Source organism: Narcine bancroftii, chromosome 8, assembly GCF_036971445.1.
Source record: "Narcine bancroftii isolate sNarBan1 chromosome 8, sNarBan1.hap1, whole genome shotgun sequence".
NCBI lineage: Eukaryota > Metazoa > Chordata > Chondrichthyes > Torpediniformes > Narcinidae > Narcine > Narcine bancroftii.
In genome coordinates this window covers 23938271-23965015 of record NC_091476.1, presented here as the reverse complement: position 1 = coordinate 23965015, position 26745 = coordinate 23938271, and the positions used below count along the sequence as shown (strand labels likewise).

Below are 26745 nucleotides of genomic sequence, written 5' to 3'. Positions count from 1 at the left end.
TACGCACTGTTTTGGTATCTAGAATGCACTGTCAGGGGTTTGGTTGAGGTGAATACAATGGGGACACTTCAAAGACGCATGGATTTAAGAAAAATGGAGGTGATGGACTATGATGGAGGGAAGGGTTTGATCATGGAGGAGGTTTGTATAGGTTAGTACAGCATTGTGGGCTGAAAGGCCTGTACAGTTCTGTTCTAACCGATATCAGTTTGCACTATTTATAATCCTTCTGAAATGTTGCCACTGGAACTATTTTAAAGGAAAATACTTGTTTTCACAGCATTATTTTTAATTAGCCAAATGATTAAACTTATGGAGACACTTGAAGCAAAGAATCTGATATGAATATTGAAAATTAGTTGAATCTTAGTGAAAAATTAACTTGCAGACTTGAAGTTTTGGAAAAATACAAAAGATCATTTTTTAATAGGGTCAGTTCCAGTGGTAAAGGAACATTTATAGCTTGTTGATGTACTTGAGGTTAAAAAAACAGTGCACTTTTACAAAAGAATTGTGGATGAGTGTGAATAGTTCCTGCTTGAATGAACACGGGAAGGAACTAGGAGGTAAAATGCTGGAGGAAAGTATACAGCAAATGTAATCGAACATAAGGCAGCCAAGTTAACGAGAACATTAGAAAAACCTCAGTAGGAAAAAGTAATAAGGAAGGTGGAGTGTATGTAAATTTCTCATGGGCTGTTGATAGCTAAATGAGGCAAAGTACTTAGAAGTTAAAAGTCGTTAAGAATTCAGGGCAAAATAATGAGAACAGATTGATTTCTATAGAGTCACCCTTTGTTCAGATTTTCATGTGCAAATCAGGCAAATAGTGATTGAGATATTTAGGATGAGGTGCATATTGCAAGGAAATAAATTTGTATTTGAGGAAAAGTTTGATTAGAAAAGTTGCCAGCCTCTATCAAGAAGATAATATCAGAGTTTCTACTGTGTGGTTTCCCACAGAAATGTGCAAGTTTTCAGCTCCTTTTGTGACTGTGAGCCAAGCTGTCTTGAAATACTCTGAATTCAAAGCATAATGAGACCTCACAAAAGCTCAACCTTGCGAAAAAAAGGTGTGATTATGTATTGCTTAGGGGTGGGATAATGGATGAAGGGTGGCGTGCAGTCGTCATCTTCTGCCATGGCACGGCATGCTTGAAAGTAACAGTAGGAAAAATAATCCTGGATCAGTAATCAGTCCAATTTAAGTTTGTACCAATGAATAGGTGTGGGCCAAATGAGCATGCTCTGGGGTAGCAGGATGGTTGTTGAGGTGAAAGTTTTTTCTAGTATCTGCTGGGGCAGGAATCCATTTAAAATGCTGGAATGTTAAGAGTGAAGGAGAAAATAAATGGGTTGAAAATGTTTTTCAAAGAATTTGTGCGCGAGTCTGTGTCAGACATTTTTATAACGACATCCTTTATTCACAGAGAACTAATGTGCTCTACCCCATGGCAAATAATTAGATTTGTAGTTCACATAAACCATAGTAAGAGCTAAACAATGTTAATCTTTGCAGTTACATTTAATGATTCTCTCACTCAGCATGGAGATATTTATGACATGTTCTCATGGTTGTTTTTTTTTTTGATCACTTTAAGTCAGATTTCTGCCAACTTTTAAAATTTGCATTTCATTCATATTTGCAGCAAAAGATTACCCATGGGAATGTTTCCCTCTTGGGCTGAGAACTGCTATGCCCTAAGACAAAACTAACTTTATAATTTTCCATTAGTAAAGGGATCGAAACCAATCTGAAAGTCCAACTGGAACAGTTTCAAGAACTGATGACCTAGTTATGAGGGAACTAGAAATGTCTGATTTTTGGTGGGAAATTTACAGAAATAATTGACACTTCCCTTAAAGTAAGGTAAAGCACCATATTTTTGGACAAACTAGCATGTGCTTTGTATCTCTGTAGTATGTGTAAGTTGATGTGACCTCGAGTGTGGTCTTGAAGTAAAAGTGACTCTTGAAGCACACCTGAACTTTGCACTGATGTTCCTGGAAGAACCCATTACATGGCAAATCAACATAATTCAAGAAATTTATTTCTGTTAAAGAAATACCCAGTTGGATATCTGTGCGAAAGGGTTAAATCTGTGAATTTTGGTCAATTATTATTGAAGATTTCCCTGCAACATTTGGTTTCCCAACAGGGCTCCAATTAGAAGTGTAAATGATAATGTTACAAAAGCACTGTGTGAAAATGGTTGTGTGTGTTTCTGAAGCCAGTCATATTCTTCTATTAAGTTTTGTGCTTCTAGTTCAGGGGACACTATCATCTGGATCTTCTTGTAGTAATTATTAAGCCAGAGAATCTAGGAAAGAAAACATTAAAAAAAAGCTTCTGATTACTAAGCATAATAAAAGGAATATTATTTCCAAATGATGGTTGTATCATTGTGCAGACTTGTTCATCAACAGGGGTAAAGATGTGTCTAAGAGGTACAAGAGTATCATTCAATAATATGTTCACCCCCACATATTCCATTCAATAGATTTAAACAATTGGAAATGGGTTCAACTGGTCAAATAAGAATACAGGTCTCTGCCAATAACTCCTGATTTTTGACATCCTACCAAGAAGCACAAGTTTGTTTGCATTGTTAATCATTATTGTTTTTGCACCAAGGACGTGAGAACACACTTTTTGTTGGATTGCACTTGTTCAATCAGATGATTTTTTAAAAAATTGAACATTATCTACAACCAAGTGCTTCCTGAAGACTGATGGCTTGAGTGATGAGTGAATTTTACTGTTCACTGAACTGAATTGCTCCCTTCTGAAAATGGGAGTTCCAAAAAAAATTAGTTAGCTCAGTCAAAATATCCTACTTTGAATTTTACTTTAATCTGAAAATGTTTCTGATTACATTGCCACTGACAAGATCTCACTTGACATATGCAAACATTTCTTCCAAAAATAATCACTAAACATGACTACTCAGCACCAATCCAAGGGTGTTTCTTCTTCAGACATGGTACGTTAATTTGGGATGTGCAAAATAAAACCCTGCAAAAGCTAGAAAAAATTTTACACACAATAATCCATTTTGCACCATTTTTTTCCTGCAGTGGTTATAAACTTGTATTCCTAATTAAATTTGCAGTTGTGTTCAAACAGCTGACAGGGAGGAGGCTACTTTTGTAAGTTGAGTGCTCATGAGAGGGAACTTGATAAGCAAGAGTGGGACCACCTCAGAGACCCAAAATGGATAATTTTCATTGTCCAGAGCTAAATTCTCAGCTTGAGGAATGTATAACTTTGGATTTTTTTTTAATCTGCATGACACATGGAGCACTGGACAATGAAAATTTTACTTCCTGAATACTTCTAGGGGTGTATTTCATGGATTTTGGCTTGCTGATCATGAAAATCGCCTTTAAAAATGTTCCTATCATGTACTCTTTTAGAATATAATCTATTTTTGTGATTTCCTGTCATAGTTTTAAGTCTTCAAGAAGACAAAACCATGAGCTGTAACACTGAATTTTCTGCATTCACACTTGGATGACTTCCCTGCTGATCTTGGTGCACCCAGTGATGAACATGATAGGTTTCACAAGGATGTTATGCATGGGAAAGTGGTCTCAGGGCAAATGGAAACCATTAATGCTGGCTGACTGTTGTTGGACAGTGACAGAAGATATCAAATGCTGAGTACAAACAAATCAGTGGAAGAACATTTTTTGGTCAGTTGACCTTGTGCTATGTGTCAACATCATTATGTGATTAAACTTGCTAAATTCAATAAAAGCTAATTAATGTTTCTTCATCTTCCTATGTGAGTCAGTTTGACCTGTCATAATCCTCAATTTTTTTTTGGGGGGAGGGGGAGAACAAAATTGTTGTCCAGTATAATAATTTATTCTTAACAAGAAATTGGGTGAACATTTGTCTCCAGATTCCTTGCAAAGCTGATGCAAGAAATTAATAAATGTATTAATATTTCCATATCCCATTGTTTTGAACTGCATTCAGGAAATGCTCTGGAACAAAACCATACTCTCTGTTAGTTCTCCTTGACCAATAGAAAATTTGAGGTATCTCCTTTGGGTATTTGTGTGGAAAAGAAATTGGCATTAAAAATGGCTCTAACAGGAGATGGTAGGTTTTCTCTTGCCTTATTTTCTGATTAAGCTTATTCAGAGTGGCCAGAGGAAAGAGCATAACTTGTTTCTTATAGGGCTCAATTAATGGCAAGTATCTGACTCAGCCAGAAGATCAATCCTGCCATTTTTGGCAAAAACAGGATCAGGCCCAAAGCTAGATGGTGACATTGTTTTTTGGATAATGGTCACTCTCCCTCAACTCCAGTTGGCAGTGGCTGGGCTTTGATGAGGAAACACCTGCTCAATTTGAACAGCCCCAGAGGTTCAAGAGGATGCAGGATTCGTTGGATGGAATGCAGTCTCTGTACCATTCATTGTTCCTGGAAGTGTCAATGAAGCAGTAGACTGCAAAATGGGCAGAGTGACTTTTAGGGAGAAGTACAGCCCTCTTCAGAGCATTGGTAAAGGAGAAGTTAGATTTTCCAACAATCTCACCTCAACCCATTTGAAATAAATAAATGAAAAACAATACAAGTTCTAGTAATTTCCTAGAAAATTATGAAATTAAATAATTATGCAAACAAAAAGACTTCAGTCTTTTTAAAACATCTAAATGAGGTGCATGATGTCTTGAACAAAAAATGTGTTCTATAGTAAATGTATAAATTTTTAAATTTTCATCTGTAACAAAGGTTTTAGTAATGCCTTTGACAAGATCCCACATGGGAGGTTAGTTCAGAAGGTCAAGACGCTAGGTATCCATGGAGAGGTTGTAAATTGGATTTGCAATTGGCTGTGTGGGAGAAAACAGTGGTAGTGGATGGTTGTTTTTCAGTCTGACAGCCTTTGACTAGTGGTGTGCCTCAGGGATCTTTGTTGAGACCATTGTCATTTGTTGTCTATATCAATGATCTTGTGGTTAATTGGATCCGAAAGTTTGCTGATGACAAAGATAGGAGGCATTGTAGACAATAAGGAAGATTTTCAAAGCTTCCAGAGGGATCTGGACCAACTGGGCAAATGGGCCAATAAATGGCAGATGGAGTCTAATGCAGACAAGTGTGAGGCGATGGATTTTGGAAGGGCAAACAAAGGTAGGGCATTCACTGTAAATGATAGGGCACTGTGGAGAGCAAAGAGGTCTGGGAATACAGATACATTGTTCCCTGAAGATGGTGCCGCAAGTGGATTGGATTTTTTTTTAAAGTTTTTATAAATCGCAGTATTGTGTATAGGAGTTGGGATGTTATGTTGAAGTTGTTTAAGCTATTGGTGAGGCCAAATTTGGAATATTATATGCAATTCTGGTTGCCTAACTATAGGAATGATATCAATAAGATAGAAAGAGTGCAAAGAATATTTACTAGGATGTTGCTGGGTCTTCAGGGGTTGAGTTACAGGGAAAGATTAAGCAGGTTCGGACTTTATTCCTTGGACCGAAGAAGAATGAGGGGAGATTTGATAGAGATTTACAAGATTGAGAAATATAGAGTGGATGTGAGTAGGCTTTTTCTAAGGGGGGAGATAAATGAGAGGTCATAGTTTTAAGATGAAAGGGGAAAGATTAGGGGAAAATCTTCAGAGTGTTGGGAATGTGGAATGAGTTGCCATCTGATGTGGTGAATGTGGGCTCAATCTTGAGTTAAGAATAAATTGGATAAATACATGGATGGAAAAGGTCTGGAGGGTTATGGAATGGGAGCAGGTCAATAGGACTGATGGAATAATGGTTGGCACAGACCAGAAAGGCTGAATGGCCTGTTTTCTGTGCTGTAGCATTCCATAGTTCTAACATGTAAAGCACAACCTAAAATGCTTCTTGGGAATAATATCCAACAACATTAGAGATTGGGATCAGTGTTAAAGCTTGATCAAAATCCTAGGTTTAAGTGATGCCCTCAAGAAGAATGAGACTTAAACAGGTGAAGAGGTTAGGGAAGGAATGCCTGAGCTTGAGACCCAGGCAGCAACAGAAATGTATTAGTTTACAAATAAACAATTACTCACCTGCTGCTCATTCATGATGGATAAATCTATCAGTTTTCTTTCATAGGGAACGAGGGACACATGTTCAAAGGTCAAGTAGGGGTTTCCAAATGAATGCTGCAAATGAGAATGTTTAAGACGATTCTTATTTTCTCTGCATTTCAAATGAATCGTGTAGTGTTGTGTGAATCCTATGAAACTATATTTCAGTATCAACTTGTACAAATCTTAATCTAATTTTTTGATCAAAATACTCTGATCATAATCAAAACTCCATTTCCTATAATTTTTGACATCCAAATAGATGATTATCCTTGGTGCTGAAAGCTGCTGAGCTGTTTATTTAAAGTGAGTTAAAATGTATAGCAGTCTTGGCTGTTTTTATCATGTTTGTATGGTTAATGGTAGCTTTTTTAAATAAAAGAATATCCACTGATATTCATAGGAGCTACACAGAGCTACCCTGACCCGTTAGAGCACTTGTTGCAAAATACCTGGTACAGTAAGAAAGAAGGTCTCTTTTGTGAGGTTCTCTCCAGCATTACATGCAACCATGTAAAGAGCACAATTTATAGTCCAGGATGACCATGAAAAGGAAGATTAATTAGCACTATGGGTGGGGGGGGGGGGGGAAATGATGGCACTGTTATGGAATTAATTTAGCAGCCTCATGGCCTCGGGAACAAAACTGTGTTTTAACTTGTCTGTGCGTTTTCATATGCTTAAACCTTCTCAGTGAGAAGAGGGAAAAGTGAGTGTCTGGGATGTGGTGAGGTTCTCAGTATGTTTCCTGCCTTGGCAGCAGGACACATTGATATAGTCTGTGGAGGGCAAAGAAGTTCTTGTATGTTCTGAGCTGCATTGACTACCTCCTGTTGCTTCCAATCTTGAGCAGAGCAGCTCCCATGCCACCTGTGATGCATGCAGCAAGTTTGTTTTAGATGTTGCATCTGTAGAAGTTGTGGAGAGACAGGGGAATATGCTGAACTATCTATATTTTCAAAGCAAGTAGAGGCATTGGTGCACTTATTTAGTCACAGAATTGATGTGGTTGGACCAGCAGAGGGCCAATGTACCCTCTTTCTTTCAGTCTTAAACCTAGAAAATAGTTATCAGTTCTCCAACTGGGGAAAACAATCCCTTGTCAACCCCACTGAGAATATTACGTGTCAATGAAACTGCCTTTTATTCTTCTCAACTGCTCACAATACGTTGTTCAATCTTCATGAGACACAGCCTAGAAAATAATAGTTACACGACATCCAAGGCGAGCAGATACATTCCTCCTTGCATAAGGTGACCAAGCCTGGAACAGCATTCCAGGTGTGGTCTCATGCTCTGGACAATTAAGCAAAACTTGCAATTTTTGGAATCCAACCCTTGAAGAAAAGTTCGCATGTCCAGTGCATTCCTGGTTTCTTTCTGATCTGCTAATTGACTTTGGTATTCTGGTATTCAATATACAAGGGCACACTTCTTTCTAAACCATTGATGATCTCCATTTTAAAAAGGTTTGACTTTTATACCCTACCAAAATTAACAAATTTTTCCACATTTTACTCTCATTTGCATATTAGATCACAAGAAATCTGAATAAGACTGTTATTCAGCCCTTTGACCTGTTCCAACATTCTGTAAGATCATGGTTGATCTAACTTTCCTTGTCCTGTTTCCTGCTTATCCTTAGTCCTTTTATTTCCCCATCTGATTAAAATCTGCCTCTGTTTTCTAGCTTTCTGATACAAATAATTCCAAAGAATGGCAATCATTCATAAAATAATTCATCTTGATTTTAATCTTAAATGACTTAACATTGATTCTGATGTAATGCCCTCTGACCTTCATCATTCCCCCCATCAAACTCCCTTTCTGCTTCAACAAGATCGCTTCTCACTTTTCTAAATTCTAATACATTCAGAACCAATATATTTAACACGTACTCAACAGACTTCTGCCCTATTATCTGCACTCACATTCTGGTTCCCACCCTCCCCCCCGCCCGCCAAACTAGTTTAAACCCTCCCCAACAGCTCGAGCAAACCTGCCCCCCAGGATATTGATCTCTCTCCAGTTCAGAATCAGCCCGTCCTTTTTGTGCAGGTCAGACCTTCCCCAGAAGAGATTCTAATGATCTGGAAATCTGAACCCTTGTCCCCTGCATCAGCCACACATTCACCTGCCACAACTTCCTGTTCCTACCCTCTCTGACGTGTGGTGCAGGCAGCAATCCTGAGATGACCACCCCTGAGGTCCTTCTTACCTAACTCCCTATATTCCCTCTTCAGGACCTCATCGTTACTCCTCTCTCTGTCATTGGTCCCCACAATGTCTGGCTGCTCTCCCTTCCCCTCCAGTATGATGTGAACTCAATAAGAGACAACCTTGGCCCTGGCACGTGGAAGGCAACATACCTCAATCTCCTTCACAGAACTCCTATCCAGTCATTTAACCTACAAGTCTCCCATCACCATCGCTCTCCTCTTCTCACCTCTTCCCTTCTGAGCCGAGGGCCAGCCTCTGTTGCACAGACATGACCACCACAACTTGTCCCTGGTAGACCGTTCCCCCCAACAGTATCCATACCAGTATATTTATTGTTGAGGGGAACAGCCACAAGGGTGCTCTGTACTGTCTGCCTATTCCCCTTCCATCTTCTAACAATCACCCAACTACCTGCCTCCTGATGTTTGTGGGGAGGGGGTGACTGTCACCCCGAAGTTCCTCTTTATCGCTGCCTCCTGAATGATCCAGAGTTCATCCAGCTCCCAGGAGCTGCAGCTGGATGCACCTCTTGCAGGTGTAGACATTGGGGACAATTGTCCCACATCCTGCAATCAGAGCATTGGCGCCATTAACTCTTCTTAATTTAAATACCAATATCTTAACTGGCCTTACCTAACTGGAATCAAACAAGTCATTAGTCGCTGCTTGCCAAAGCCTCTAAGTCCCACCCCTTCCCTGAGCCACTCTCCACTGTCTGCTCCGCTTGAGCTACCCCTCTTTGTATTTGTTACAGCTCCTTATCTTTCTTTCTCCTCCTATGCACCAATCACCTTTCTGTTTAATCCTTAACTTGCTCCCTTTTAAATTGCGCTCACCTCCAGCTGGCTCCCATCTCTCCTCAGTCCCTCGCTCCTCCTCTTCCAGCGGTGGTCCCAAAATTACAATGCTCAAGCCCCTGCTCCTCTCCCTTTTTAAACTGCAAGGAAGCTACCTGGATTGGAGAGAATGCCTCACAAGGGTGGGTGGAGTGAATCTGGTCATTCCTCCTTGGGGGGACAGAGGGTGAGGGGTGGCCTGATAGAGGTGATGAGAGTCATTGATCATGTGGGAGGCCACAGACTTTATCCCCAGGGCTGAAATGGCTAACACGAAGGGGCATAGATTTAAGGTGTTTGGTTCGGTGCGGACTAGAAGGGCCTAATGGCCTGTTTCTGTGCTGTAATTGTTATGTTATGTTATCCCTTCCATATGCAAGGTTATCCAAATTAATCTCTGAATTTCATTCAATAGCCTCTTATTTTTCCCCTAGTGAAGGAGAATCTAAATGTAGAGGGCATAGAATTAAGATGACAAGGAAAATATTTAAAAGGGATGGGAGGCAACATTTCCCACAAGATGGCAGTTATATGAAATTAATTTGCAAAGGAAGTGGTAGAGAGTTTAAAAAGACATTTTAACAGCTTCATGGATCGAAAAGTTTGGAGGGACAAGTACAGGGAAATGGAACCAGAATAAGTAGACTGTTTGGTTAAAATCATGCAAACTCTGATTTCATATTTCCCATAGATTAGCCAAGCAAGATTGTTTGACTGAGGTGTGAGGTATAAGATTATTGTTTTCACAAGTATTACCTTTGTGTCTGCCTTCACAACCATGACAATATCTTCAATCCGAATTCCAAATTCATTATCTTGATAATAACCTGGTTCTGGAAGAGGAAAATTAACCAGTATAAAACATACCATAAGTAGTTACCCTGAAGAATTAAACCAGGAATATAACTTTCTTTCTGAAATTACTGTTCTTGAATTGAGGCCTAGAGAATGAATAATGTTAAACTACCAGTGATTGGTTGACCTGCAAATTGTCCATATCTGGAAAATTCAGGAGCACCAGAGATGCGGTGATTTGCAGGGCTCCTGAACAGGGTTCAAACCACAAAAATGATTTCCATGTTCCCCATTACAGTAATTAGTGGATAATCCAGTATGTCTTTTAACGATGTCTGTCATCCAGGGGCTGAGCCTTATCCCAATGTCAGCTGATGATGATGGTGGTTTGGGAGTTCAAAAAAACAAGTCTGAAGTATTGTTTCTGGAAGTGTGGCACCTCATGAGGTAGACAAGTGATTAAGATATGTTGTAGTTTTTAGTACTGTCACCTGTTTGTGAAACCTAACCCTGTGTAAGTTGAAGGTTTACAAATTCTCTCCTATGTAAGAGACCTACGATAAATCTTTTTCTTAAATACCTGTAGAGCATCCTACAATCTTGTTTTGTGTTTTATGCTATAGCACAAAAATAACTGGTGCAGTTTTTTTTGAGGTCACGGTATAGAGTTGGTCATGACATTGTTTTCCAGTGAGGCTGAATCTATATGGTAGATTAATATTAGTAGCTACCACCCATTTATCAATTAACAGTCGGCTTTTGTCTATGCACGCTTGGACGCTGATCTCAATTTGTGGCCACTCCACTGACACATGGGAAGATGAGCCCAACACTCAACATCTGCAAAACAAAGGTAATTTGTCAACCTGCCCTCTTTCTACAAAACCAATAAATCATTGAGACCCTCAAAAACATATTTATTGCCCAGACATCAAGAGAATTCTCAGTGAATGTAGTGATTAAATTCTCAATCATCTTCAGTCTGCTGGTTGATGCTTTTGCCTGATTGGGTGGGTGGGTTGGGGGTGGGGGGGGGAAGTGCTGGCACTTCATCAAGTTTATTGTCAACTGGGCAGCAGTAATTCATTCTCTTCTACATTCTTCTGAAATTTGGACTACCTACAGCAGCCACCTCAAGACACTGGAGAGTTATTACCATCATTGTCTCCACAGAATCTTCCAAGCCTACAAGAAAGATAAATGAACCAATGTTTGCATCCTCTTCCAGATCCACATTCCCAGCATTAAGGCCCTAATTACATGCTCAATTAGCATGCCCAACACCAAGCTCTGAAACAGACATTCAAAAAAGATGCATGGACATTAAAAAAAAAATTAAAGGTTGTTTGCAATACTTCCTTGAAAGCTTTCATTGAGGACTTCCTAGCCCACAGCAGCATCATGAGACTGGCCATGCTGCAAAAATGACTATCTGTTCCAAAACTACCAGTATTAAATCTTTTACACATAAGCATTCAAGAAAAAATAAACTCTGCAAACCTAAATCATAACTTGTGCTCCATCCCTCATGGTTCTGCTCTCTGTACATCATCAGGGCCTGGTGCTGCATGTTTACCATATGGGTAGAACCAAAAGAAGCCCCACCGTGTCCCTTTTTAAAAATGGCAGATATTGCACAACATTAATTTGATCATCCTGGTCTGCAGATAGGTGTGTATGAGTAAAAATCCTGGAAATGAAGCCCAATTGTATGCTGCATATGTTGGAGTCTATGAGATCCATTTAGGATCCTCTGTGTATAAGCATGTCAGACTCTGATGGTGGACCCAGAAAGATTTTGCAGTTAGACCCTGATTTTCCTTTAAACTTTGTTTCGTTGAATTCAAGTATCATGCACTGACTTCTATGTAAAAATGAACTATTGTAAAGCTTGCCATAAGTTGATTATCTTTTTTAAAAAAACAGCCATTTAAGAAATGTTTTCACATACAGAAGAATTAATGTGAATCTTTCATCTATGTGAGCTTTGGTACCTCAACTGTTAATAAAGTTCTATCTGAGTGATTTTGGATTTGTCCCAAAGGCTGTGACAAGTGAGATAAGCCACGACACGGTTAATGTAGTGATTAGTGTGACACTATTACAGCGTCAGTGACCCAGGGGTTTGAATCTGACACTAAGGAGTTTGTACATTCTCCCTGTGATTGCAAAGGGTTTTTCCCAGGTGCTCCAGTTTCCTCCCATCTTCCAAAATGTATGGAGTTGCAGGTTAATTAGGCAGGATCTATTTAAATGGCCAGAATTAGCTTCTACTATTGAAGAGTTGTGGCAAACTCTACTAGTATGAAGGTTAGTCCTAGAACATGATCTGACTAGAGAAAGTCCATCTAGGAATCTCTGCCATTTGTTAATCCTAATAAGCGTCAGAGGTATTTTTCAATACTAAAATGTATCCTGTTGAGAGAGCTCTGAAATTGTAGTGGAGTGAAGCTGCCACTGCTTTAGGCAAAGCACATAGCAACGAGATTTTTTTTTAATTGCACCTGTTTAAAATGACAGGGTGACATTAAAATTTCTTGTTCCATTCTCACACAAAGGAAATTATGATGGCCCAGTTCTCAATAAAAAGATGGGATGATTCTCACATTTCATTCATATCCCTCTACTACCTTCCTCTTCTCATGACCTTGCTTTGTTCCGTCTGTTTGACTATTCTCTTATCCTGCTTAACCCAAGTTCTCCACTGGGCTTTGATTCCTTATCCAGAATCTCACCAGTTGCTCCTTCATGCAAATTTCAGCTTGGTTGCACTCTAAACTGGAACATTCACTTTTATGAGAAAGTGAAGCTATAAAGGTAATGTCACCATATTGTCAGTGAACAGGATTTCTGTTATTCTGTCAACATTAGTTGTTCAATAGACATATAAAAAAGACCTAATTGGTTTCTCATCCAATTTATCTGTATGCAAATATAGCTCGAGAGTGCTTGAGGATGTGAAAAGAGGCGATTAAAATGCAAATTTCCTACACTGATACAGTTAACATAAAACATACAGGCCCATCAGCCCACAATGTTGTGTTGACTTTAAAAACCTACTCAACAATCTAAACCTTCCCTATCTCGCATCCATAACCTACTTTTCTTACATCCATGTGCCTGCCTTTTAAATCTCCCTCTTGTACCAGGCACCCACTATTGTGTTTTTTTAAACTTGCCCTTGATGTCTCCCCTAAATTCTCCTCCCCTCAACTTAAACATATTTGCTACTGTCACCCTGGGGAAAAAGATGCTGACTGTCCACTCTATATCTATGCCTCTCATAAACTTGTAGATTTCTATTAAGTCATCTCCCATGCTGCTTTGCTTCAAAGAGAAAAACCCTACCTCTGTTAACTTCATAAGACACTTTCCAGGAAACATCTGGGTAAATCCCCTCTGCACCCTCTCCAAAGCTTCCACATCCTTATAATGAGGTGATTTCGGAAATGAACACAATATTTCAAGTCTGGTCAAATCATAGTTTTATAGAAGTGGAAACTACCTTGTAGATTTTGAACACAGTCCTCCAACTAATGAAGGTAATCAAATCATAAAGCACCTTTAACTACCCCATCAACCTGCATGGATACATTGAGAGATCTATGAATTTGGACCTCAAGATCCCTCTGTTCTTTTACACTGTTAAGAATCCTGCCATTAACCATGTCTTTTACCTTCAAGTTCACCCTTCCAAAATGCATCACTTCGCATTTACTTGGATTGAGCAAGATCCTCCAACTCTGCGCCCTATCCATATTCTGCTGTAATCTGCAATAATCTTTGACACCTCAAAACTTCACATCTGCAAACTTGCTGACCCTTCCATTTCTGCATCCAGATCACAAAAAGCAGGTGTCCCAGAACAGATCCCTACAGAACTCCACCTGTCACCGACTTCCAGGCAGAATGCATTACCCCTTGCTTTCTGGAGGCAAGCTGATTCTGAATCCACCCATACCTTATGACTTTCTGAATGAGTTTATCATGGAGGACATTGTTAAATGCATTACTAAAATCCATATAGACTACATCTACTACCCTACCTTCAGTTTCTGTCACTGCTTCAAAAAGAAAATATTTGGATTTGAGGCATGATTTTCCCCTCACAGAGCCATGCTGACTGTCCCTGAGAAGACTATGCTTCTCTAAATGCCTGTAAATCCTATCACTTAAATATCATTAGGGTCTGTAAGAGCAAGACTGAATGAGATTAGCATTTAAAAAGCAATGGGAAAGATAGGTTCTTGTTTAAATTTCTTAGCCAATCAAAAGAACAGGAGATTAAGCAATGCAGCCAAGCATGTGAGTAGCCCAGGATTTGGAGGCTTTGGTGAGCAGAAGCCAAGAATGTACAACAGGTAACTCTTTACAGTAACAAAGAGTAGGTCATGGAGATGGCAGCTAGGGCAGTGGAATGCTCTAATTGCAGGATGTGGGAAATCTGGGAAAACACAATTGTCCCTGATAAAAGGGGTGGGGGGGGGTGATGGAAGAAAGGTACAAGGAGACTGTTCCATCCAAAAGGCAAGAGGCAGGTTGTGGTTGCACATAAAGCAGTCCAGAGCTACAGTCTAGCCTTGCAGGTTTGTCTTGCAGAGAGACAAAACCTCTTGGTGTACAAATTAGCTTATTAAATTGTACTGACAATAACCACAACAACAGTGCGAGTATAAGGTGTTCTCCACCATTGACCTGAAGGCAGCATACCACCAACTGCCCATTGGAAACAGCGGTTGCATTTACATGGCACTTGAGGCAGATGGCAGGCTGAATCAATTTCTGCGACTTCCCTTTGGTGTCACCAGTGTCCCTGTTTCAGAGAGCAATGGACCGAATAGTAGATGAGTCCAACTGAAAGCGGTGTTCCCCTACTTAGACGATGTGACAATCTGTGGCCACAAATTTAAAATGCTGCTTCCAGGCAGCCAAGGAAAGGCACCTAACGTACAACAGGGATAAATGCGTCTTTAGTGCCAGGAAGTTGCCAATCCTGGGCTGCATAGTGCAGAACGGGGAAATCAACTCGCATGCACTCTCTCCTAGACCTCCCAGTGTCACTCGCTGAAAGCACTTAAAAGGTGTTTGAGGCTGTTCACTTACTACGCTCAATGGGTCCCCAACTACGCCAACAGGGTCCGCCCATTTATAAAAGCCTCAGTTTTCCCACTGTGCCCAGCAGCCACCAGAGCATTCAGGGACATTAGGGACCATAATTGCTAAAGCTACCATGTGATCCATAGATGAGTCAATCCCATTTCAAGTAGAAATGGATGCATCCGATGCAACCAAGATGGATGACTGGTGGCCTTTTTCTCGTGAACCCTACAGAGGTCAGAAGTAAGACACTCAGCAGTAGAGAAGGAGGCCCTAGCCATTGTGGAAGCAGTAAGGCACTGGCGACATATCTGGCGTGCAAACACTTCACCCTCGTCATGGAACAACGGTCTGTGGGTTTTATGTTCGATAACCAGAACGGGGAGAATTAAGAACGACAAAATCTGTGCTGGCAAATAGAATTGTCAACATTTAACTATAACATTCTATTCCACCCCGGGAGACTCAACGAGCCCCCGGACGCGCTGTCCAGAGGCACTTGTGCCATCCTTAACCACACATCCCAGTTGCAGAACTTGCACAATGAGCTAGGCCACCCGGGGATCACTTGAATGTTTCACTTCATTAAAACCCAAAACCTCCCATTTTCAGTAGAGGAAGTGAGGTCAGTGAACAAGAGCTGCCCCATCTGTGCAGAATGCAAACTGCAATTTTACCGACCAGACAAAGCCACCCTGATAAAAGCGACCAAACCTTTTGAGCACCTCAGCCTTGATTTTAAAGGCCTGCTCCCATCCAATAATTGAAATGTCTATTTCCTAAATGTAATAGATGAATATTCCCGTTTTCCCTTGATCCATAGACATCTGTGTTTCCTCTGCGTTGTTCACACATCCGGCCGGCGCAAGATCCCTGGTGGCCACTGAGTCTTCTCTCCCATCTGGGAATGTGACGAAGGCGTACTGAGGATTCATGTGCCTCATCTCTACTTGATCCACCAGTGGGTCCGCTTTGTGGGATCTGCAGTGTTTCCAGAGGAGAACAGGTCCTGGTGTCATCATCCATTTAGGCAGCTCTGTGCCCGTCGTGGCTTTCCTTGTGAAAGAAAAGATATGTTCATGTGGGGTCATGTTAGTGGCAGTACACAACAAAGAACGAATAGCATGTAGGGCTTTTGGCAATACTTCTTGCCATCTAGTAACAGGCAAGTCTTTTGCTTTTAAAGTCAAGAGGACTTTGTAATCCCGTGTTCTGATGCATCAGCAGCCACTGTTATAAAATGCCTCCAACCCATCTTCAGCATATTTGGGTACCAGAACTACATTCACACAGACAGGGGAGCTGCATTCATGAGCGCAGAAGTACAGCAGTACCTGCACGAGAGAGGGATTGCTACCAGCCGCACTACAAGTTACAATCCAAGGGGAATGGACAAGTCAAAAGGGAAAATGCCACTCTATCTGGAAAACTGTCCTCTTGACTTTAAAAGCAAAAGACCTGCCTGTTACTAGATACCAAGAAGTATTGCCAGAATCCCTACACGCTATACGTTCTTTGTTGTGTACTGCCACTAACATGACCCCAGATGAACATACCTTTTTTTCACAAGAAAAGCCACAACCTACCTAAATGGATGATGACACCAGGACCTGTTCTCCTCTGGAAGCACTGCAGACCCCACAAAGCGGACCCGCTGGTGTATCAAGTGGAGTTGAGGCACGTGAACCCTCAGTACGCCTTCGTCACATTCCCAGATGGAAGAGAAGGCTCGGTGGCCACCAAGGATCTCACGCCGGCCGGATGTGTGAACAACGTGGAGGAAACACGGATGTCCACGGATCAACAAGGAGCGCAGCAGCAGTCACTAGAACAGTCGTTCATTGAGTCACCCAGAGGACTATACCACCCACCCTGGAAATCAGGACCCTGGGTACGCCCGCCCCACAAAATATCACCACCCTAGACTTGATGGCAGGACCTAATACCATACAAGAGGATCCCCAGCCCACATGGCCACATGATCAACCAGTACTTCCCACTCCCACACCTCTACCAAGAAAGGCTGAAAGGCAGACCACACTCCCTGCCCCTATACCACTACCGAGGAGGTCCAGAAGGCAATGGAAGCCATGAAAAATGTTGGACTTATGAACTTACAAACAAGGGAAGGAGGACGTGGTGGGGGGGGGGGGGGGGGAAGATAATTTTTTAAGGGGGGTGAATGTGGTGATATGTAATTACACTCACTAGGTCACCAGGGGTCATCCTGGTGACCTTGTATATAAAGCAGTCCAGAGCTACAGTCTAGCCTTCCAGGTTTGTCTTGCAGAGACAAGACCTCTTAGTGTACATATTAGTTTATTATAGCTGTCTTGTACTCACACTGCTGTTGTGGTTATTGTCAGTACACAGGTAACTGCATGACTGTTAGGTAGTCAGTGCAGAGCAACCATGGCTGTTCCCCTCAAAAATATGTATAATATTTTGGATCCTCTTGGGATATGATCTACCAGGGACATTAATAGTGGTCAGTTCTCTGGCACAGAGACTTGTAGTTCGACTAAGAAGGGAGGGAGGGAGAAGAGGAGAGTTATTGGGATTCACTAGATAAATAGATAGGAGGTTTTGTGAATAAGATCAAGATGAGTGGATGTTATGTTGCCACCCAGGTGCCAGGGTCATGAATGTTTCTGATAGAGTCCACAGCATTCTGAAGTGGGAGGGTGAGCAGCCAGTTTTCGTGATCCATGTTGGTACCAAGGACATTGATAGCAGTAGGGATGAGATCCTGAAGAGGGAATATAGGGAGTTGGGAAGGAAGCTGAGAACCAGTACTGGAAGGCTGGTAATCCAGGATTGCTACCAATGCCACATGAATTTGTGGCTGAAGAGTTGGTGCAGGGGGAAGGGGTTCCAATTTATGGATCATTGGGATCTCTTTTGGAGAAGATATGAACGTACAAAAAGGATGGGCTGCACCTGAACTGGAGAGGGACCAATATCCTGGTGGACAGGTTTGCAAGAATTATTAGTTGTGGAAGGGGATGGGAACCTGAATGTGAGGGCAGGGCAGAAGGTGGAAAGGGTGATGCAATGCATTGTGGTTTGTGAGGAAGGACAAGTGGGGAAGAAGCATAAATGTAGTCAGTTGGAGGGTTTGAAATATGTCTATTTCAATGCAAGCTCACACCAAGACACAAGAGAAACTTGTCCGTGAACTACTCTTTGCAGATGATGCCGCTTTAGTTGCCCATTCAGAGCCAGATCTTCAGCGCTTGACGTCCTGCTTTGCGGAAACTGCCAAAATGTTTGGCCTGGAAGTCAGCCTGAAGAAAACTGAGGTCCTCCATCAGCCAGCTCCCCACCATGACTACCAGCCCCCCCACATCTCCATCGGGCACACAAAACTCAAAACGGTCAACCAGTTTACCTATCTCGGCTACACCATTTCATCAGATGCAAGGATCGACAATGAGATAGACAACAGACTCGCCAAGGCAAATAGCGCCTTTGGAAGACTACACAAAAGAGTCTGGAAAAACAACCAACTGAAAAACCTCACAAAGATAAGCGTATACAGAGCCGTTGTCATACCCACACTCCTGTTCGGCTCCGAATCATGGGTCCTCTACCGGCACCACCTACGGCTCCTAGAACGCTTCCACCAGCGTTGTCTCCGCTCCATCCTCAACATCCATTGGAGCGCTTACACCCCTAACGTCGAAGTACTCGAGATGGCAGAGGTCGACAGCATCGAGTCCACGCTGCTGAAGATCCAGCTGCGCTGGATGGGTCACGTCTCCAGAATGGAGGACCATCGCCTTCCCAAGATCGTGTTATATGGCGAGCTCTCCACTGGCCACCGTGACAGAGGTGCACCAAAGAAAAGGTACAAGGACTGCCTAAAGAAATCTCTTGGTGCCTGCCACATTGACCACCGCCAGTGGGCTGATAACGCCTCAAACCGTGCATCTTGGCGCCTCACAGTTTGGCGGGCAGCAACCTCCTTTGAAGAAGACCGCAGAGCCCACCTCACTGACAAAAGGCAAAGGAGGAAAAACCCAACACCCAACCCCAACCAACCAATTTTCCCTTGCAACCGCTGCAATCGTGTCTGCCTGTCCCGCATCGGACTTGTCAGCCACAAACGAGCCTGCAGCTGACGTGGACTTTTTACCCCCTCCATAAATCTTCGTCCGCGAAGCCAAGCCAAAGATTTCAATGCAATGAGTAGAAGGAATAAAGGAGATGAATTTGGAGAATGTATCAGTACAATGTTGTGGGCAGAGATTTGGCTGACGCAAGGACAGGATTGGCTGACGCAGGTACTGGGATTTAGAGGTTTTAAAAGGGATAGGATGGGAAGTAAGAGGTGGTGAGGGGAGTATCATTGCTGGTTAGGAATAGTATCACATCTTCAGAAATGGAGGATGCAATAGAAGGAGTGTTAACTAAGTTAGATTGGGTGGAAGTCCAAAATAAGAAGGAAGCAATCACTGAAGTGGGAGTACCCTATATCCCCCAAATAGCCTGTGGGATAATGAGGAACAAATAAGCAGGTAGATTTTGGAATGGTGCAGAAATAACAGGTTAGTTATAGGAGGGTTCAACTTCCATATATTGACTGGCACCTCCTTACTGCAAGAGGGATAGAGCCGGCAGAATTTTTCAAATATGTCCAAGAAGGATTCCTGACACAGTATGTGGCCCAGCTGACAAGAGGAGAGGCCGTACTGGATCTAGTACTGGATAATGAAGATGGTCAAGTGACAGACCTCTAGGTAGGGAGCATTGCGGTGATAGTGACAACTCCCTGACCTTTTTCATAGTTGTGGACAAGGATAAAAGCAGACAAAATGGTAGTATTTAATTGGGGAAGGGATAATTGATGGAATGAGGCAGTAACCAGGGAGGAGAGTAAATTGGGACCAGGTGTTCTCAGGAGAAAGCACAAGTAATGTGGAGGATGTTTATGAACCACTTGTGTGGGGTTTTGTGGTCACATTGAGACAGGGGAAAATGACAGGAAAAGTAAACCCATGGTTGACAAAGCAGGTGAGGCAGATAGTCAAGAGGAAAAAGGACACGTACATTTAGATTTAGGAAGCAAAAAACAGGAAGGAGCTCATGAGAACTATGGTAGCCAGGAAGGAACTTAAGAGAGCCAGAAGGGGGCATAAGAAGGTCTATGCATTTGTGAAGAACAGAAGGATGATGAGTGAAGGTGAGGCCTCTTTAGGATAAAGGAGGTGATATGAGGCTGGAGGTGAAGTAAATTGGGGAGATCCAAAATGAATACTTTGCTTCAGTATTCACTGGAGAAAAGGATCTTGATCAAGGGGATTTAAAAATAAAATAGAATGCTTATGTGGTGGACCATGTTAACATTTAAGAAAGTACTGTAACTTCTTTAAAGCATTTGGATTGATAAGTCCCCAGGACTGGATGAGACGTATCCCATGTGCCAATGGGAAGGGAGGATAGAGATTGCTGGGGCATTGGCTAAGATCGTTATGTTCTCTTTGGTCATAGGGGAGGTGCCAAAGGATTGGAGAATGGTAAATGTGGTTCACTTGTTTATAAAAGGTAATGGAGAGAATCCTGGGACTTGTAGACCAGTGAGCCTTTTATCAGTGGTGGGCAAATTATTGGTCAGGATTTCTGAACATTTAGAGAAGTACTATCTTGGGGATAGTCAGCATGACCTTTTGTATGAAGGTCATGTCTCATGGGCCTAAATGAACTTTTTGAGATGGTAACAATAGAAATTGATGAAGGTAGTGTGGTTTCTGAACATTAAATATTAAATATTTTGTCTCCTCACTTTAAATCTCATTATTTTTCTTCTCCCAGTTCACTATGGTTTTCAAATGCAAGAATTCCAAAAACTAACATTAAATTTTTTCTTTGTTATACTTTTGGGGCTTTTCTTTTGGGCTCCACTGAGACAGTTATGTTATGAAAATAAACCCCTGAGAAACATTGCTTACCAATGGATGTAAACATTCCCTCTTCGAGTGTCCAAGTATCACCGCTCCCAATGCCAACTGGCCCTTTGTACAATAGAAAATGGAAACTGAAAGATTAATGTTACAAAGTACTTCTCTTCAGATATTTCCAATGACTTGTTGATTCTCTCACTAAAACACTTTGATTTACTCTTGCACACACGAACATACAAACACACATAGCCATTCATCAAATATATGCATTAGAAATCTAGACTGCGGCAATGCTTCTTATCAGAATCGATGAATGATTAATATTATCAGATAATATTCCTTAATTTTTTTTCAGAAATCTCATTCACTCTTTACTGTGTTACACATTTGAAAGGGAATAACTGGTTGGAAGTTGGATTGAATGTTTTCCTATTCTCAAAAACAATATTGTGTATACAGGTACAGTACCCCATATCCAAATACTCAAAATTTGAAAAGATCTGAATTTTTTTCAGCTATGGTTTCATAGGTTATATGTAATAGAGGTCAGAAATCCTGATTGGGGATCGGGATGTAGCAGACATAAGTCGTGCATTATGGAGTGTAGATTTTTTCAATACGTCTACATATATTTGTGTATATGTAAAAAAAATTATTATAATGTGAATGCATTTATCTTTAAATCTGAGTGAATGTATGCATTTTTTAAAAATGATGTTCCAAAACACTTCTAAAAGGGTACTCGACCTGCTTTTACCAACTTGATGGAAAACAAGTCTTCATTGATGTGGGAATAGGTTGCACATCAAAGCATATGTTGAAACATGACATATGGGATCAGCATCATTAGCACCTTTTTCCATTGGCCCAGAAATTAATGGGGAAATTAACTGGTGAAGGGTCCAGTGGAAAAACAAAACAATCAACACACTGGCATCAAATCACGCTGGAGATTGATGGGCTCTACCCCACCCTCATCCCCAGCATCAGCTGACACTGATGTGATAATTAAACCCATGGAAAAAGAAAAACTTCCATTTATTCGAAGGTGGACTCTGATGTGTGCTTAGTGGAAAAGCAGTCCGTGTCCCGGTTAAAGGTCGCCGAGTGGAAACAGTCCAAATGGCTTCCTATCCCAGGGACACTGCATGGCCAATTTAACTGGGATGCCAATGGAAAAATGGCTATTGTAATGCAGTGGTTAGAAAAAGACCACTCCGAAGGCACCACCAGAACATAGGTGGGCAAGAAAGGGAGAGACTGAGAAATCCTTTGTAATTATGCCTCTTCCGGGGTTAATGACTCCCCTGATCATGTAGGAGATCTAGCCCCATAATTTTGCTCTCTGTGAAATAATAGATGATTAAAACAACACTATTTTCTTACTAGAGGAAAATCCTGGTATCCATAATTCAAGTAACCGGCAAAAAAAAAATTGAGGAAAATATTTTTTTTAAATAAGAATCAAATAATAGGTAAAAATGCTTAAGTTTAAAATTCTAAAAAGTAAATGTTCTCTGAGTAACACATAAACCTTTGGTGAAGATGGGAGCAAATATTCAGCTAGTGGAGGGCCTTGGTCATTTTGCTCAAAACAGCGGTTTGAATAAAGTTGTGTGAAACAGCCCAGGATGAAGAGCTGGTTGATGGTGCTCACCATTGGGGTGACTCTCTTCAAGTGTCTCCTTATCCCTGCTTAGCAAGAGATGTCCCAGTCAGAGTCTTTATCTGTAAACTTAGGGGAGTGTGGGGGTGGGGGGGGGTAATTATCTAGATTGTTGTTAGTCTTTTGGGCGGCTCCATGGGGGGAGGAAACTGCTGACGCAGTGACAGTTAAATGTTTTCAAAGAATGTAACTGAAAATAAAGTAAAATGCTTTTAATTTTATAAATAGTCATGCAAGAAATTTTTTCAGTGCAAGTACAGTATTTTTGTATTTTAAATTGTTTATTCTTAATGCAGGTGTATTAATTAGGCCAAGACTCAAGCAATCAGAAAATACACTTATCTACCAAGTTTCATAGATGCCCATTTTTTTTACTGTAGTTACATTCACCATTTGGATCACTTTGAAATATAACCAGAATAATTTATGTGGCTGCCTTGTGAATTGTCCCAGCATTGATAGAATGATCCTTGAAATTAAAAAAGCAATATGTTGCTCTCTTTGAAATTTTTTTTTAATGTAAATGTTAACCAAAAGTAATTTCCTGGGCCTTGGAGCTGCAGCTTTTGTGGCAACAGTGTGAAATATGCAAAGCAAAACAATGAATGTTTTTTTTAAAAACAGGTTTAATGAGAGAAAAACTCCATTGCAACTGAAAATGCCTGGTGTAATATCACCGATGGGATTTGCTCCCAGTAAAATCAATTTTTGGATCATGTTGCAATTAAATAAAGCACGTGAATCGGGTTGTAGGCGATAATATACAACAGGCTTAAATGGTTGCACGTAAATAAATTTCCCAGCACCTTCACTGAAGGAGGGAAGATAGGAATATAATTGTATTTAGTTTTATACATAATCCTGTGGAATCATTTCAAAATCAAATAGTTTGTTTATGAAACCACACAGTAACTCTCAGATACCAGCTATTTTGTTTGATAAATGTTTCTATGTTGATTAAAGCATTTAAAATGAACACAATGGCAGTGTTTCAACATTTTAGAAAAAATATTTTGGAGCAAGTAAATTTTTCTTTTTCATCAACCCCATTCTTTCTCCTTGTAGAGAAATGGAAATCACAATCCATGTTGTTCAGATGGCCAGCTTCTCCCTTGGCTCCACCCTTTAAAGTTAGATGTATTATACCCCTGGATTTTCGCAGAATGAAGGTGCGAAGCTAGGAAAATGTGATAGTCCATCGGGTACACTCTTAAGTTGTACTGTGGAGTCATCACAGAGTTTATAAAGCTCTCAGTGGAGGCAGTGACTACTAAGCAATCAGTCAAATGCCCATTTACCCTCCCCTCCCCTCCTTTATTGGTGAGGTATTGCCAGGCGACCGATGCCAGTGCTCCAGAAAACCTGTCACTCCCCATGCTGATGTCTACTCTCTCCTCTTGGCCTGTGGGCAGACAAGATGGTGTCGACCATGAGGCACAGCAAGATGGCCACCCTCCATCTTGATCCATTTAAGGACTAGGTGGCGTCTAACTCGGTGTGGCAAGATGGCCACTGTGGCTTCTCATGATGCTTTACTTCCGGTGGGGAGTCCCGTCATGAGGTGCAGCAAGATGGTTGTGGCGAGAAGCACAGAGAGGCTGAAGCCGGGGTTGGGCACAGGTCGAGCGATGATTCAGGGGTTGCACATGTGGTTGCCCATTTTAGGTTCCCTTTAGCCCAGCAGACCTTCACCCAGTGCCCCCGCTTATTGTATCCTGAGCACACTTGAGACCTTCACAGGGTGCGGGGATGCTCTGCCTGTCCACCGAAGTAGCATCCCTGGTTGCGAGTGGCTGCAGCAGTTGACACTTGGACTGCGGAGGTCACTGGTGCCCAAACAACCTGGTCTTCCGAAAAGGTGCTGTTTTCACTATGAGGTAGTCAGCTCCCATTTAGGCCTGTTTGAGTGCTTTTGCTGGCTCCAGGGTGCTGGCCAAGTCTTTCTTCCCAAACTCCAGCAGTCACTACCTCATGTACCTCAACCTCACTCCTGCCATGAGAGTGTCCTGACTTTGTTCCTTCTCTCTCACCCAGGCCATGGCAGCTCTGGAGTGGCAGGGCCCACATTTCAAGAATATAGTCATCCAGCGACTCATGCGGATGGTGCCAACGTTGAGAGCTTGTGCCTCACCAGCACATTGTTCTGGGGTCTCATGTAGCATGCCTTCATTCTATGGCTGATTTGTATGTAGCACAGTCTCTGGCAGCATACCCTTTGGGGCTGACTCGAGAGAAAAGTGCCAATCTCCAGCAACTCTCCAAGTTGAAGACTTCTTGTGTGGCCGTCAGGTAGGACTGGAAGCACTCCAGCCATAAGACAAATTCCTCCGGGGCCTCAAGGGACAGAGGGTCGACCTGGAGCATGGCTGGCTTCAGCAGGGCTTCCATCCTGCTATTAAAATTGTAACATGATTGAATGCACTCAGAGACAAGTGAGGAGCACCAACACGCTTTTAATAGCTTACAATCAATGACCAGTAGACACAATAGTCCTCAGGTGAATCTGAGGTAAGGCGGGAAAACCAGGGTTTATATTGGGGAAGGTGAGGGTGGAGCCAGCCATCTGAACAATACATAAACAGTGAATTCCAGTTCACTGCACTTCTCTTAATCTCTTGACACGTGGAAAGGGATATTTTTCTGGTCAGTAGTTCACGTAGAATGTCTGATCCTATTGATGGATTTCTTCAAAGGGTAGCTAGCTTAAAAAAAATTCTAACATCGTTGGATTCAATGGTTTTCGTGACAACTTAAACTAATTTTCCTTTTAGCAAATATCTGAACTGACAAGTTTAGTTTTATAAATTTGCCAGTGACTTTTCTTAAAATATTGAAAATTTCTCACTGAAATGCTAAAAATTGTAAATTCAACAGAAGCTCTAAGGAAATCGGATTCAGAACTTCAGAGAGCTGTAAGTAGTTAAGACAGTGTTTATTAAAAATAGGTTGAATAAAATGAAAGTCATCTGATGCTGCTCGACCTACTGAGTTTTTTTATGCTCTGGATTCCATTATCTGCAGACTCGCGTCCTCATGACAGAATTAAGTGACTTGCTGGAAGTTCAGAAGTTTTAAAGTTTTTTAAAATGTTGACTGATGGTATTAGTTTCAGACTTTGTTTGCAAAAAGAGTGGCAGAGAGGATCAATGGAGTCTCCCTTCGGCCCCTCCCCCATCGATGTGATCAACCGGGACCATTGCCTGAAGAGGGCGCACAAAATCAGTGAACCGGTGCGGACTCGAAAGGCCAACATGGCCTGTTTCCGCTCCTTAAATGGTTATATGGTTATGGTTAAATCCTCAAACTTTTGTTACTTTCACCATCTTCAGACAAGTGAAAGAATATTACTTGTAAATTTATCCTCTGAGGTGAAGGTTGAGAGAGTAGATGAATGCTTGCTTGCTCTACAAAGTACAAATACAATGATAAAAGTTTGAACGTGCTCACATTCATGAACTCCAAGGAAACTGCCAATTCCATGTCCAGTTCCATGCATGTAGTTCAGTCCTACTTCCCACAATGCATGTCTAGCCCAGACGTCCAGAGTATCCCCTGAAGGCAAAACATTAATGAAGCAGAATTTTTTAAAAAGATATAAAGTCAGTAAATGTCTGAAAATATCTTTTTGCACAGCATACTTTTCAGAAACATGGAACACTCAATCCTTGGATAGAGTGCAACTTTTTATATATTAGTTCTCAGGTCTGGTTACACTAGTAACACTGGCATTTATTACTGCGATTAGGGATCTAATGTACTAAGGGACAAGTCCCCTTGCTAAAATAATCGACCCTTTTGCTTGAATGCAGCAAATTAAACTGCTCTCTTGGAAGGTGGCAAGCATAGCAAGTCTATCATGGGACCTGACCTGACCTCCCATCCATCAAAGACATCTGAATGAAAAAAGTACAGAAACCAAGACCAGAAGCTCCAGATTCAAGAATGAACCTGGAAGAAATTGGTGGGAATGTGGGGAATTAGTGTAGAAGTAGGGCAGCGTTGATGCGTAGAGTTTGATCAACACTATACAGTGCCAGTGGTCATGAGTGACCGTGGTTCGAAATTATGCTGCTTGTAAGGAGTTTACTCCAGCTGCTCAGATGAAGGTTTCATTGTCATTAACACTGCATTTAGAATGTAATAT

The 26745-nt window shown here is 41.5% G+C and overlaps 1 protein-coding gene across 1 annotated transcript in view; it reads right to left on the bottom strand.

The window, feature by feature from the left end:
* Nucleotides 1-1999: 1999 nt before the first annotated feature.
* Nucleotides 2000-26745, bottom strand: part of xpnpep2 (X-prolyl aminopeptidase (aminopeptidase P) 2, membrane-bound) — an 81711-nt gene continuing 56965 nt past the window's right edge. Inside the window, exons 17-21 of the mRNA XM_069896017.1 lie at nucleotides 26049-26153; nucleotides 20984-21046; nucleotides 9897-9973; nucleotides 6064-6159; nucleotides 2000-2321 (exon numbers count right to left, since the gene is read on the bottom strand). Coding sequence (XP_069752118.1) covers nucleotides 2121-2321; nucleotides 6064-6159; nucleotides 9897-9973; nucleotides 20984-21046; nucleotides 26049-26153 — 542 coding nt within the window. The 3' untranslated portion in view covers nucleotides 2000-2120. The remainder of the gene's footprint in view (nucleotides 2322-6063; nucleotides 6160-9896; nucleotides 9974-20983; nucleotides 21047-26048; nucleotides 26154-26745) is intronic.